The sequence below is a fragment of the Mobula birostris genome, chromosome 27 (genome assembly GCF_030028105.1).
Source record: "Mobula birostris isolate sMobBir1 chromosome 27, sMobBir1.hap1, whole genome shotgun sequence".
Classification (NCBI taxonomy): Eukaryota; Metazoa; Chordata; class Chondrichthyes; order Myliobatiformes; family Myliobatidae; genus Mobula; species Mobula birostris.
Window position 1 is genome coordinate 27,771,134 of NC_092396.1, and position 12,157 is coordinate 27,783,290.

Consider the following 12,157-nt stretch of genomic DNA (forward strand, 5'->3'; position numbering starts at 1 on the left):
GTACACCTGCAGTACCCAGCAGGGGTAACTAGATGGGGATTACTTACTGCCCATTATGCTGCTGGCATTTAGGGCAGCAGTGAAAGTCCTCTAGCTCTGTCCGTATAGAAGAATTCTTCGTTGCTGTTTCCGTAACAACTTTTTTTTGACCAGTTAGGGTTTTTTCGCTTTGAGCTGAACCCCCGAATCTGAAGGATCCAGTGGACGACTCTTAGTCTGGCCTCTACCCTTTGACCTGTTTGGCATGGGTGACCCTACCAAGAGCCAGAGCACAAGGCCCTATCTCCAGCCAACATAGCTCTCCAGATCATTGAAGCAAGCAAGTCTCCAAACCCTATTTGTGGTCCTCTTGGGGATTAGGAGTGCAGTTTCTGCATGATTTTTTTCTCAGGTTTTACGGTACACTACTGTTGGCTCTCTGTACTAGTGGATGAAGTTTGAAATGTGGTACAGAAAACAGAGGTGCCTCTGAAACTATGGATTATGTGCTGATTGGTACGGGGTGGACAGGGTTCAGACAACTAAAAAGTGGAGTGATGTGGGGAGAAGGTCTTTGGGATTGTGTTGGCTGTGAAAGTAAGGTAATAGGAAAAGATCATGACCAGGGGGTATGACAGGCTTGGAGATGGTGGAAGAAGCTGAGTGAGAAAACTGTCTCATGGCACTGTTTAAGTAAATCAAGTTCTTAGTACTACATTCAATAGCAAGCAGATGTCAAAAACACTGAGAGAACCTGGCTGGCTTACACCTCCCTTGGACAATGCATATATATTGGACAAGTGGCCGCTGATAAAGGCTATTGTACAGTACTACCTATCCTGGTTCATTGCTGCATTCGTGTATTAGGTGTGCAGTATGAGCGCGCTGCAAAAAGAACAGCAGACTTTCTTGAACATGTAATAAGCTCAAAAATTTCCTTTGTACTTGATTTTATTTCACAGTTAAATTTTGCACAATGAGTTCTAGCTTCCAGGCCTTGGCATTTTTGCGTGTACTATATGAGACGACACGAGTGTAGTTACTTCTAACGTACACTTTATTGCGACCGCCAACAAATAGCAATGTCGTGCGTATATATGAAAAAACTCTGCCCCAAAACGTAATAACGCATAACGTAACACGTAACACATGCGGCGAACTTAACCCTTAACCCTTAAGGTGAATTATGCCTAATGAAATTAAGGAATCGCTACAGTGTAAAATTAAGTGTTGACGGATGAAAGAGGGGTGAAGGCTGGGGAGGAGGAATGTCCCCAGTTTTGGTAATCATCTGTGGGCTCTGGCAGTAATGAAACAAAAGATGCTGAAAATACTCATCAGATCAGGCAGCGTCTGTGGAGATGGAGAGTTAATGCTTCAGGCTGACAATCTTCCATCAGAAGAAAGGACATTGGTGTTGCTAGTTTTGACAGCACTGGGTAGCATTAGTGGTAAAGCTGAGTTAAGAAAGAAAATTGAATAAATTATAACTATGGTATTTTAAATTTTAGGTAGAGCTGAGTCTGTGGCAGGTGGAAACCCTCTAGAATAACACTAAAAGAATTTCTTTATGGAGTCTGTCATTGCTTTGTCATGAGAATATTTTATTAGCTTGTAGTATATTTGATTTCAAAGATCAGTGAGTTTTACTACCAATACATTCACCAGAAAATTGAAAATTATTTTAAAACACTTTCAACATTGCAGGTTTCAAAGGAAATGTCAAGAAGCATAGAGTGCAGTCTTACACTAATTGTGTCTTTCTGTAGCTAGACAGAACGCGTCACTGCAGTGCCAATGAACATCCATTGCAACGTCACAAAACACTGGAAAATACACCTCAAATGTAAATTTCACCTACACAAAAATCACATCCTGTCATTCATGTTAGTGAGAACCACTCATTGAGAAAATATTGGCAATACTATGCTATGGAGGGTTCCTGTCTAAGCTGAGTTTTGGGGCATCAGATCTGTGTTAGCCTGTCTTTACATTAGCAAGTAACCAATGTTAGCAACTAACATGACATCAGCAAAACAAGGCATGCATAAAATTTTTAGTGAGTATTGGTCACATATGTTGTAAGCTGGAGAGAAAGGACAGAACCAGTTTAAACTTGCCAGGACGAAGTACTAAAGAAAATGACCAGTTCGGAACTTGGTGTAGACGGTAGATTTTTCAAGGTACCATGATGGAATGCTGTCATTTAAATAATTCATAGCATCTCTATTAATAGGTTATTACAGGTTAAGTATTGAGAGAGGAGCACCTTTTATTTATTCAGATACCAGGTGGAATAGGCCCTTCTGGTCTTTCGAGCCGTGCTGCCCAGCAATCCCTGATTTAATCCAAGCCTAATCACAGGACAATTTACACTGACCAATTAACCTACCAAATGGTACACTTTTGGACTGTAGGAGGAAACTGGAGCACCTGGAACCCACGTGGTCATAGGGATAATGTACAAACTCCTTATAGGCAGTAGCAGGAATTGAACTGGGGTTGCCTGTACTGTAAAGTGTTGTGCTAACCACTACGCTACTGTGCCTCATGGGTGAGGCTAACCTCAGTGAAGTTAAGAATAAGTTGTATTTGGAGTGTTTGCCCTTTTCAAGAGAGTAGTGAACTGGAATGTGATATCTTTTGGCGTGGCAGGTACTGACTATCAGTCATTTTCAAGAGGGAACTGAGAGCGATTGTCTTGCATGCAAGGTAATTGTCTTTGTACACTACATGTGGTTATTATGAAATGGTCTAAAACCATTCACTATCAGATTGACCAATTTTAGTCCTGAGGATACTAAACCAAAAACATTTTGTATTAATGCAAATTGTATTGTTTATTAGTCCCAAAAGCCATTGTAAGCCACAATTTAGCATTCTAGACTGAAACTAATTGTTTGAATGGTGATGCATTGATAAACGTCATAGATTATGCAATGGTTTCTGAGACGTAGTATGCCCTGTCATAATGTCATTCTGGTGAAGTTGTAGTTTTTGAATTTGTCCTGAGGTGCCTGTTTTATGGCAGTGTTCAAAACCAATGAGGGGATAAAATGATAATTTTTATTTATAGGGTGATACCATGCTTTTAATGTGTTCTCCTGCTCTCCAGTTAATGGAAATGAATGGAGAATTTTTTTTAAAGGCTCTGTTTACAGTTGAGAGCAAAATTCTACAGGGGTCAAAATCACTATTCAATAAGGTAATAAACAGGGGCAGGTCAGGTCCTCTTTTACAATGACATCCTTCTGTCAATGATTTAAAGTTTTAGTGAATAGCACACATATATAGGACCCCATCCCCATATCTCAGTCCTCAGTCAAAAAAAAGTCCACAAGGAAGAGTCTGTGGCTTAACTTTAAGTTGCTCTGTCAATCACTGCTGCTTCTGAAAGTGGGAGATTTTATTTAACGTGCTCTGACTATTCCACATTCATGCCATGACTGCTCGCGGGCAGGAAATGGGATCTGAGAACGGACAGAGGATATCACTGAGAAGATCCCTTCAGTCTTCCCCGCAATCGTGATGAAAGGGCATCTGGATTCTTGATTCGGCAGCGCTGGTCTAAAAGAAAACTGCAGGTTTGGCTCATATTCACAACCTCTGCACCTCGTAGGGGAAGCTCAGCACAAGGAACATGTTCCTGAAAGTTTGTGTACTCATACAGTACAGCATTGTACTTGGTAATCTGACAGCGAAGCTTTAACATGAATATCTTGCAGATGGTAGCCTATAAAATCTTGCTTATGGCATATGCGGTGTTATAAACTTCTTATGACAATTGGCTTCCTTGATGGTAGTGATAAAGCTTGGAAGAATTTTTTTTTGCATAATGAGGCCCTGAAAGATTTAATAGTTTATCAGCAATAAAAATTCAAGGGCATTTGTTTGAAATGATTCAAATCGACCTCTCTGTTTTAGATGCTGTCATTTGTTCTGATGTCGCTCACCTAGTTTTATAGAGAGTACCTCTGATCTGTGCTGTTTAAACAACAGGAACTGTTTATTTAATCGGCAGCAAAATATCCCTGATTTAGCCAATTTGCTCTTGATGGGCTTGTGAGTGGCACAGTGCCTCTGCCTTACAGGTCCAGAGACCTGGGTTTGATCCTGACCGTGGATGCAGTGTGAGAGAAAATTTCTCATCTCCCAGTAAGATTCCTCTAGCTACTCTTCCCCCCCCCTCCCCGGAGACTTTTCCCACATTTCCATGCTAGTTGGTGGGTTAATTGACTGCTGTGAATTTGCCACTGGTGTGGCAGGTAAAATTGGCTGGTAGGGTCATTTATGGGGAGATGGTTAAAAAAAAAACAGGAAATGAGTGTAGATGTGTGTTTGACATTGAGCTAAGTGAGCACACACAGTATGATCCCGTGACTCTCCATGACTCCAAACAGACTAAAACTTTGAAGAATTGTCCTGGCTCTCTCCTCTTCTACTTTGGGAGCATGCTGGGATTGATTTGGATTCACTTTCGATATCTTGCCCATATAGCTGTGGGTGACTCCTAACAAGAAATGTCTGAATAGTTAATAAGAGGAGCATTACAAAGAACATTCAACATCGAACAGTACAGCACTGGACTGACCATTTAGCTCACTGTGTCAATCTTCATGTTAATTTTTTGCTAAAAGTCTTCTTCCAGTGTTTCCTGCTCCCTTTATCACACTCAGTTAAAACATAAAATGCTAAAAGTGTTCTACAGATCAGGCAGCATCTGCAGAGAGAGAGAAACAGGGAGAGGTTTCAGGTTGATGACCAAAGTCTACTCTGTGTTCACTTGTAGGCACTTTACACAGGATGGTCCCACCAGAAACTCTACCAAGAATCAACCCTTGCTGACCTACGAATGGTCCACACTTCCTCAGTAGATCTTGTTAGGTTGTGTATTAATTTCACCAGTAACCAATCTTCAGAACTGAACATGGATTGTAGATTGAATTTAAAATGCAGCCCTGAACAATAGTATTCATAGAACTGCAGACAGGAGTTGATTGCAAAGCAAACAATGCCGATTCATTTTGGGTGTCTGGAGTGTGGGTGCAAAGAAGGAAGTGTTTGAAAACTATATGTAATTCAAAGGAAGCATTGTAGGTACATTGTAACTATAGAATTGTGCTGCTGTTACCTTTGATCTTTAGTGTATAAAATGTCATGTAATATTGGGTTGAGTGGGCCTCTTCTTCCGAGAACATCTCAATATGATGTCTATTTTTGTTGAATAAACACTCCAATATCCACTAGCTTCAGTCTCTCTCCAGTGACTTTGTTCACACCACGGCAGATCTACTCACACTGCTTTCTTACTTTTCCAGATATTGATAATGCCTGACATTATAATTACTGACCTCTTATTTATATTTTTGTGTGAAAATTTTCTTCCTACAAGGGCAGGTGAGGATAGATTGATAAGATCGTATCTCATTCACTTAATTTCCTACTGGTAAACTACTGAAAGATTGAAAGGTAACATAGAACAGTCCAACCTAGACTGAATTTCAAGTTGAAAGGGACTTCCATGGAGCAAACCTCTCTTGAAATGATGGAGAGAAAGTAAATTAGACACATTTTGCTATTGGTACACCAAACAACTAATGTCAAAAAGCAAAATTCTGCAGATGGTGGAAATCTGAAACTGAACAAAATTATGGAAATACTCAGTAGTTCTCTGCAGAAGTAGAAAGTTAATACTTCAGTTCAATCATTTTTCAGCTGATAAAAGGCCTGAAATATTGACTCTGTTTCTCTTTTCATAGATGCTATTTTACCTACTGAGTATTTCCAATATTTTCTGTTTTTATGTAATAACATAAAGAAAACTTTTTAGACCATCTTTTATGAAACAGGGATTTTCAACAACAATTACACTCGAGTCTGTAATGTGTTTCTTTCTGGCAGCGTAAGGACAAACGGAAACAGAATTCCTTTTGCTCCAGGAGGGACTGTGCAATCTTCCACTTTAAAATAAGGTGATATCTCATGAGCTATAAACTGCATCATGAACTGTTTATTGATGCAGTAGATAGTGTCATCCACAACAGCACACTGAAATGGTGCCATCTTGCAAACTATTTTGGTGGCACATTCATCACTGGTTTTGGTGATGATATGATACCGAAACACACTGATACCATAATCCTGGTTAATCTCAAACCTGTAGATGAAGTTTTTGACAGCTGCTATATCAGTCATCTTGTCCTTCCTGCTCATCATGCTGCAATCATTCCATGAGTTTTCTTTGGGATTGTATCTGAGAAGTTGATAATAGGTGATGCCCCTACTCACGTAAATCTCACCATTACACACTGTAGCTTTGTGCGTTACAGCAAAGATTCCTCGTGGTAGAGGTGCAGTGAAAGTCCATCTGTCTGTTCTGGGATCATACTTTTCCATTGTACTGAGGCACTCTCCACCAATTGCATAAAGGTGCCCATCCAAAGCCACAAGTTTGCAGTTGGGCCTGGCCTGGTTTAATGGACTGATCTCGCTCCAAATGTTAGTCACTGGATTGTAGCAGAACACTTTGTTGGATAGTTTAATTCTTTTACCAGACCCCTGACAACCAGCCACAACAAATAGATAATTATACATGGTGCATAATGCACAATCCTTGGAGATTGATTCAACTTCCAGGTCAACTAATGGATGCCATGAATCATTCTCATTCTTGTAATAATACACTTTGTGATTGGTCTGAAAAGGTTTCAGTAATCTGGCAATGTTTTGACCATCTGTCTTTTGTTGAACTGCTGCCTTAGTCCAGACATTATCCTGAACATCCACATCGACTACCATTAAATATCTTTTCCCATCCATCCTTCTTGACAGGATCAGTTCTCTTTCAGTTGCTTTGAGTTGACCATAAATACTTGGGTTCTTCAAAACCTGCAAGTAATTGTCACTCATGACTTGGTAAGCAGCATCTTGCAGGTCCTTTAGGTCATGTTTCTTTGCAACGCACAAAATCTCATAACAGTTCCCCAGATCCAAACGACATTTCATAACTTCAACACTTGACTCATTGCTCAAAGGGATTGGAATAAAATTGGCTCCAGCAACAATTTCTACTGCTGTTTCCTTGCTGAGGTCTGGCTGAGACAAATATAATGAATCTACCAGAGAGCCCAGAGAACTGGTGCTCAGGTCATCAACTGAAGGTGCTCTAAAGTTAAAGTCACCTGAGGTGCTTTCTTCTGAACAAACCTGTGAGTCTGACTGGAGGTCAATTAGAAATGCTGGGGTCTCAGCAATTGTCGAAATACTGTGTTTTCTGGAGATTGCTCTTATACTGATGTCAGACTCAGATGAACAGGAAGAAATATTGGTGGTTTCTGGATGTTCATCTGGGCACAATCCAGATAACAACGAACAGACTGTCTTTGGTTTGACAGTCAAACCTATATCATCCTGAATTGAACTCAAAGAACAATAAACTGCTGGCTGGTCTCTCATCTCTTTCTGGAGAAATGAGTTGTTGAGGTTGTCAGGGGGAACTTGATCTGTGGTAATTTGAGCAAGGGAACAGGTGCTATTTCTGTCCTGATAGTCATTTGCATCTGTTGTCATTTCTGAAGTTGAAATGATCTTCTGATTCACTTCCATACAGGGCTGCAAAATATTTAGCCCACCTTCAGATCCATTGCCAGTTTGGGCATTTTCATGTTTGACCTGATATGCAGACTGAACATATGGAGTATTAGATCTCTGAATTTTGATTTCAGGGCATTTCTTACAGGCACTGGAGTTATTTTCATGTTCCCAGACCCTTCTGGCTGACTGCCTATTGCTGTTGAGACCCTCCAGGGTCTCATTTTCCAAGAGTTCAGTTGGCTGATCCTCTACAGGTTGAAGCTGACTGCTTTTAGCCACCTCAGATGTGGGTGAAATGAGAAGATCTTGGAAGGATTCAGTAACATTTGCAGACAGGCTTATATTTTCAGAGTCATAGTCAGCACTCACAACATCAAAGGAACTAATATTCTGACCCAGTTGGGACTCCCTGATACAATACGCATCCAATCCTTGTTCGGCACATGTTTGAGAACTGATATCGTTCAAATAATCCTCCTCCCCAGCAATGTGTACAGTTTCATCGCTTTTGCTCTCCGCCTTCTCTGTTCCTGAGCCCTGGTTGGAATTTAATTTATTACCTTCTTTAGCTTGGAAGTTTCTGACCACACACGCTTCACTGATAGCAGCTGCGGCAGAGTTTGGAGCAAGGTCGTTACCCCTTGACTCTGCCAGATGATTCCTCGTCGCCCCGGGCTCACCTGGCTGCGGAATTTCTCCTTGCAGCCTGTTGCTCTCGACATCCCCAATCCCATTGTTCCGCTCACCTGCAGTTCGGAGATCCTTTCTGTCTGCGCAATGGATGTCAGCCGCGTTATTCAGTGATTCAGTTTTCACGCCAGGTTTCTCGGGGCTCTGTTCACTTCCTTTGATCTGCCTTGTGGGGTCACTGACATTTTCCTGCCTGTTGAGCCTTTGAGAACTTGGCCACGGCCATGCATCTGCGTCGCTTTCCTCTGGAGATTCTAATGAGTCTTGGCAGTCGGAATTTCCCGAACCTCGCCTTCGAGTAGCATTGGCAGATCTTGCTTTATAGTACTTGTAAATTAAAGTCAGGGTGACCACGAAAGCAGCCGACACGATAGCTTTCCCCGCGAATTCCATAGTGAGCTGTCATGTTCCAAGACCCGACAAACCGCTTAATCATTGATGCTCGCTGCCGCTGACCCTGTCACAAACAAGCCAGCTATCAAATGTCGGGCTGCAGCTGAGCAGCTCGCCTTCCGTGTTATTGCAAAGGTGACCCTCACCTGTTTAAAGAAACAACTGAAACATTACGCGTCGTGTCCAGCCCTTCCTCTTCTGGCTAAAGGAGGAGGTCTCATTAATTAATGACTTACAGGAACAATTCATGGAATTCTGCCCTATCGTCCTTTCCAACCTGTTTAAAGGAAAGTTTATAAAAACTACACAACTTAAAAGGGAAAGGAGCATATTTTTAAAACTCTTGCTCAACAAAACCAAATCAAAAGGGGATAACTACACTCACTTTCTTATCATTGAGATGTTTCAACCACCAATTATCTCACTTTAAGAACTCTTTATCTCATGACCTCACGTTCTCTTTATTTATTGCATTTTACTTATATTTGCGTTTGCACAGTCTGTTGTCTTCTGCACTCTGGTTGATCTTTCATTGATCTGTACTTTTCTACAGATTTGCTGAGTATGCCCACAGGACAATGAACCTCAGGATTGTACGTGCTGACATATATGTACTTTGGTCATAAACTTACTTTGAACTCTGAACTTTGAAGTAATGAGCCATGGAAATCCACGGGATGACATGGAATGAGATCGCTTTCTTTTCAGTGTCTTTACAAGACTGGTGACCCCAGCCATTATCAGTACTCTTCAGAGATTGTTTGCCTGGCGTCAGTGGTCACATAACCAGGACGTGATATGCACCGGCTACTCAGATGACCATCCACCACCTCCTCCCATGGCTTCACGTGGCCCTGATCGGGGGTGGGGGTGGGCTAAGCAGGTGCTAACCCTCGCCCAAGGGTGACCTGCAGGCCAGCAGACAGAAGGAGCACCTTGCACCTCCTTTGGTAGAGACCCATCTCCACCCCACCGCAACACATTGTTCTAAGGGCAGACTGAAATAATCGGTTAGCCTTGGACGGAGCAGTTGTGGATTTTTGCACGGCATAGACCCAGGGTACATGGGGAGGAAGATCATAAGGAAGGAATATTGCCTATGGATGCGAGGTCCATGACTGTATGGGGAAACAACGGCCTGCCGATCCAGCTGAAGATACGAGGAAGTGTCTGAGGGCTGGCATTCCGCCTCTGCAAGGTAGGATCAGTTTGACAAGCTACGACAGCACCACTCATATTGGCAGGTTTGAAGACAACAGCAGAGTTCGTCCTTAGTGATCAGAGCGCTGCAAGGAAGGGGAAAGGTTGGACTAGCTCAGGGAGGTGGAAGATGGAATTACTATAGTGTAAGTGGGTGGTTGATGGTCGGTGTACACCCACTGGGTGGAAGGGTCATAATGGGGACATTGGGAGTGGACCCAAATGCAAGAAACAGACACTGAAGTACTAGGAACAGGGCTAGGCATGACAAGGAAGCAAGGGAAGTGGGGAAGAAAGGATGCTGGACATGCCACAGGCCCTGGGCGAGACAAGGATACAGGGCCTGGACTAGGACTTGACTAGGATAGGGGAACCAGGACATGGAACTTGGAACTAGGAGCCTGGGCTTGGGCACAGAGCCAGAGACTGGACAAGGACCTCGAAACCTGGGTCTTGACTCGGGCTCGGACCCCGGATCTAGGCAAAGATGTGACAAGGCTTGGGTTCTTCAAGGATAGGGTATTTCAAAGCTTGGGTATAGACTCCGAACCAGAGACTGGGCAATGACCCAGAACCAGGGACTTGACTTGGGCTCAGACTCCAGAACTAGGCGAGGGCAGGACGTGGCTACAGGACCAGACGTGAGACTCCTGGACAGAATGAGGGAACCCAAGCACCAGGCTGGGTAAGGTTCTCCTGGGCTGGGCGAGACACATTGACAAGAGGAGAACACAAAGCCATGGCTTGGACAGGACAAGGTTCTTGGATCATGGCTAGGACTGGATGAGACCCTGAAGCCTTGACTAGGTTGAGGGAGAGACAGGAACGCAGAGCCTTGGTCGAGGGAGAGACAGGAACATGGAACACAGAGCCAAGACTCCTCCTTGGAAACAGGACATAGGGCTGGGACCCATACACAGAAAACAAAGCCGGGACCCCTCCTTGGGTACAGGACGTAGGGCCAGGACTCATTACACAGAATATAGAATATGACGAGACAGTTCCCAACACAAGGTAGCGGCAAACGGCTGGACCTACCTAGTGAAGGCGTGAATACAGATGGTTCCCAACACTAGGTCACGGCAAACGGCCGGACCTACCTAGCGAAGGCGAGGACACAAAGACAGATCCCAACACTAGGTAGCGGCAAACGGCTGGACCTACCTAGTGAAGGCATGGATACAGATGGTTCCCAACACTAGGTGGCGGCAAACAGCCAGACCTACCTAGTGAAGGCATGGACACAGAAACAGTTCAAAACAACGATAGACAGTTCCTTATCTTGTTCCGGTGATAGAACTTGACAGGATTACAGGCGAGGCAAGGCTTCAGATGAGGCAACGGAGGGGAGGGAAGGGAAGGGATTCAGGGATAGGGATAGGGATAGGGATACAAACTGGGGAAAACCAGAAAACCTGGAATAAGGAACATGGACCAGACCGTGAAATGGATTTCACGGACCGGACCATGACAGGAAGAGCCTGTTTCTGTGCTGTATCTCTAAGATCTGAGTATGTGGCATGGTGCACAACTCTCAGAGAACTAAGAATTACAGGGAGATGCTGGGAGATTAGTGTTTAAAAAAATCAACAATAGTTGAACGGTGGAGCAAACTTGATGGGCTGAATAGACAACCTCTGCTCCAATTGCTTATGGTCTCATATTGAGTTGAATGATGATTTCAGATAATACCCATTCTTTGTTTCTGAAGTGGCCATCTCTCTGCATTGACACTGCCTAATCTGGTGGGCATTTTCTTCTACGTCGATTTGCGTTTCATGGTTTTTACACATCCTTTCTATTTTCTCTGTCCGTCTGTCGCCTGTCTCTCTCCTGCTCTCTTTTCCCCTCTCTCTTTCTCTCTCTCACTGTTCTCAGTAACCTGTTACATGATTTCATAGTTTATCACCTCAGCATCTCTCGCTTCACCCTATCAAAGAAATGCCCCTTCTCCTACCATCCCTTCGTCACTCTCTTTGCAATTTAAAATGTTCTCTCTCCCATCACTGGTCTTCCATCTGTTTCTTTTTCTACAGATGTGGCACGGCAGGCTGAGTATTTCCTGCACTAAAGACTAGATTCCATTTGACATTGCAACTCTGCTTTAAATTGACTTCTATATGCTGCTGCTCATTGTGTTGCTTTGTAGAATTGTTGTTGGGATTCTGAAAAAAAGCAGAAAATGCTGGAAATTCTCAGAGAATCTAACCAGCGCCTGCGGAGACAGGAAAAAAGTTAATACTTTAAGTCTAAGTTTAGACTTATGGTTGAAGTTATACATACTTTAATTCATGATTTAAAT

At 43.0% G+C, this 12,157-nt stretch overlaps 1 protein-coding gene and 1 long non-coding RNA gene across 2 annotated transcripts in view; one reads left to right on the forward strand and one right to left on the reverse strand.

Annotated features, from left to right (window-relative positions):
- Positions 1-447: 447 nt before the first annotated feature.
- klhdc7a (kelch domain containing 7A) lies at positions 448-8,791 on the reverse strand. The gene has a single exon (XM_072245022.1). It carries the CDS (start codon positions 8,653-8,655, stop codon positions 5,845-5,847), a length of 2,811 nt encoding a protein of 936 aa, XP_072101123.1. The 5' UTR covers positions 8,656-8,791; the 3' UTR covers positions 448-5,844.
- The window catches only part of LOC140188594 (uncharacterized), a 32,276-nt gene continuing 23,425 nt past the window's right edge, over positions 3,307-12,157 (forward strand). Inside the window, exon 1 of the long non-coding RNA XR_011883336.1 lies at positions 3,307-3,563. This is a non-coding gene — a long non-coding RNA (uncharacterized lncRNA). The remainder of the gene's footprint in view (positions 3,564-12,157) is intronic.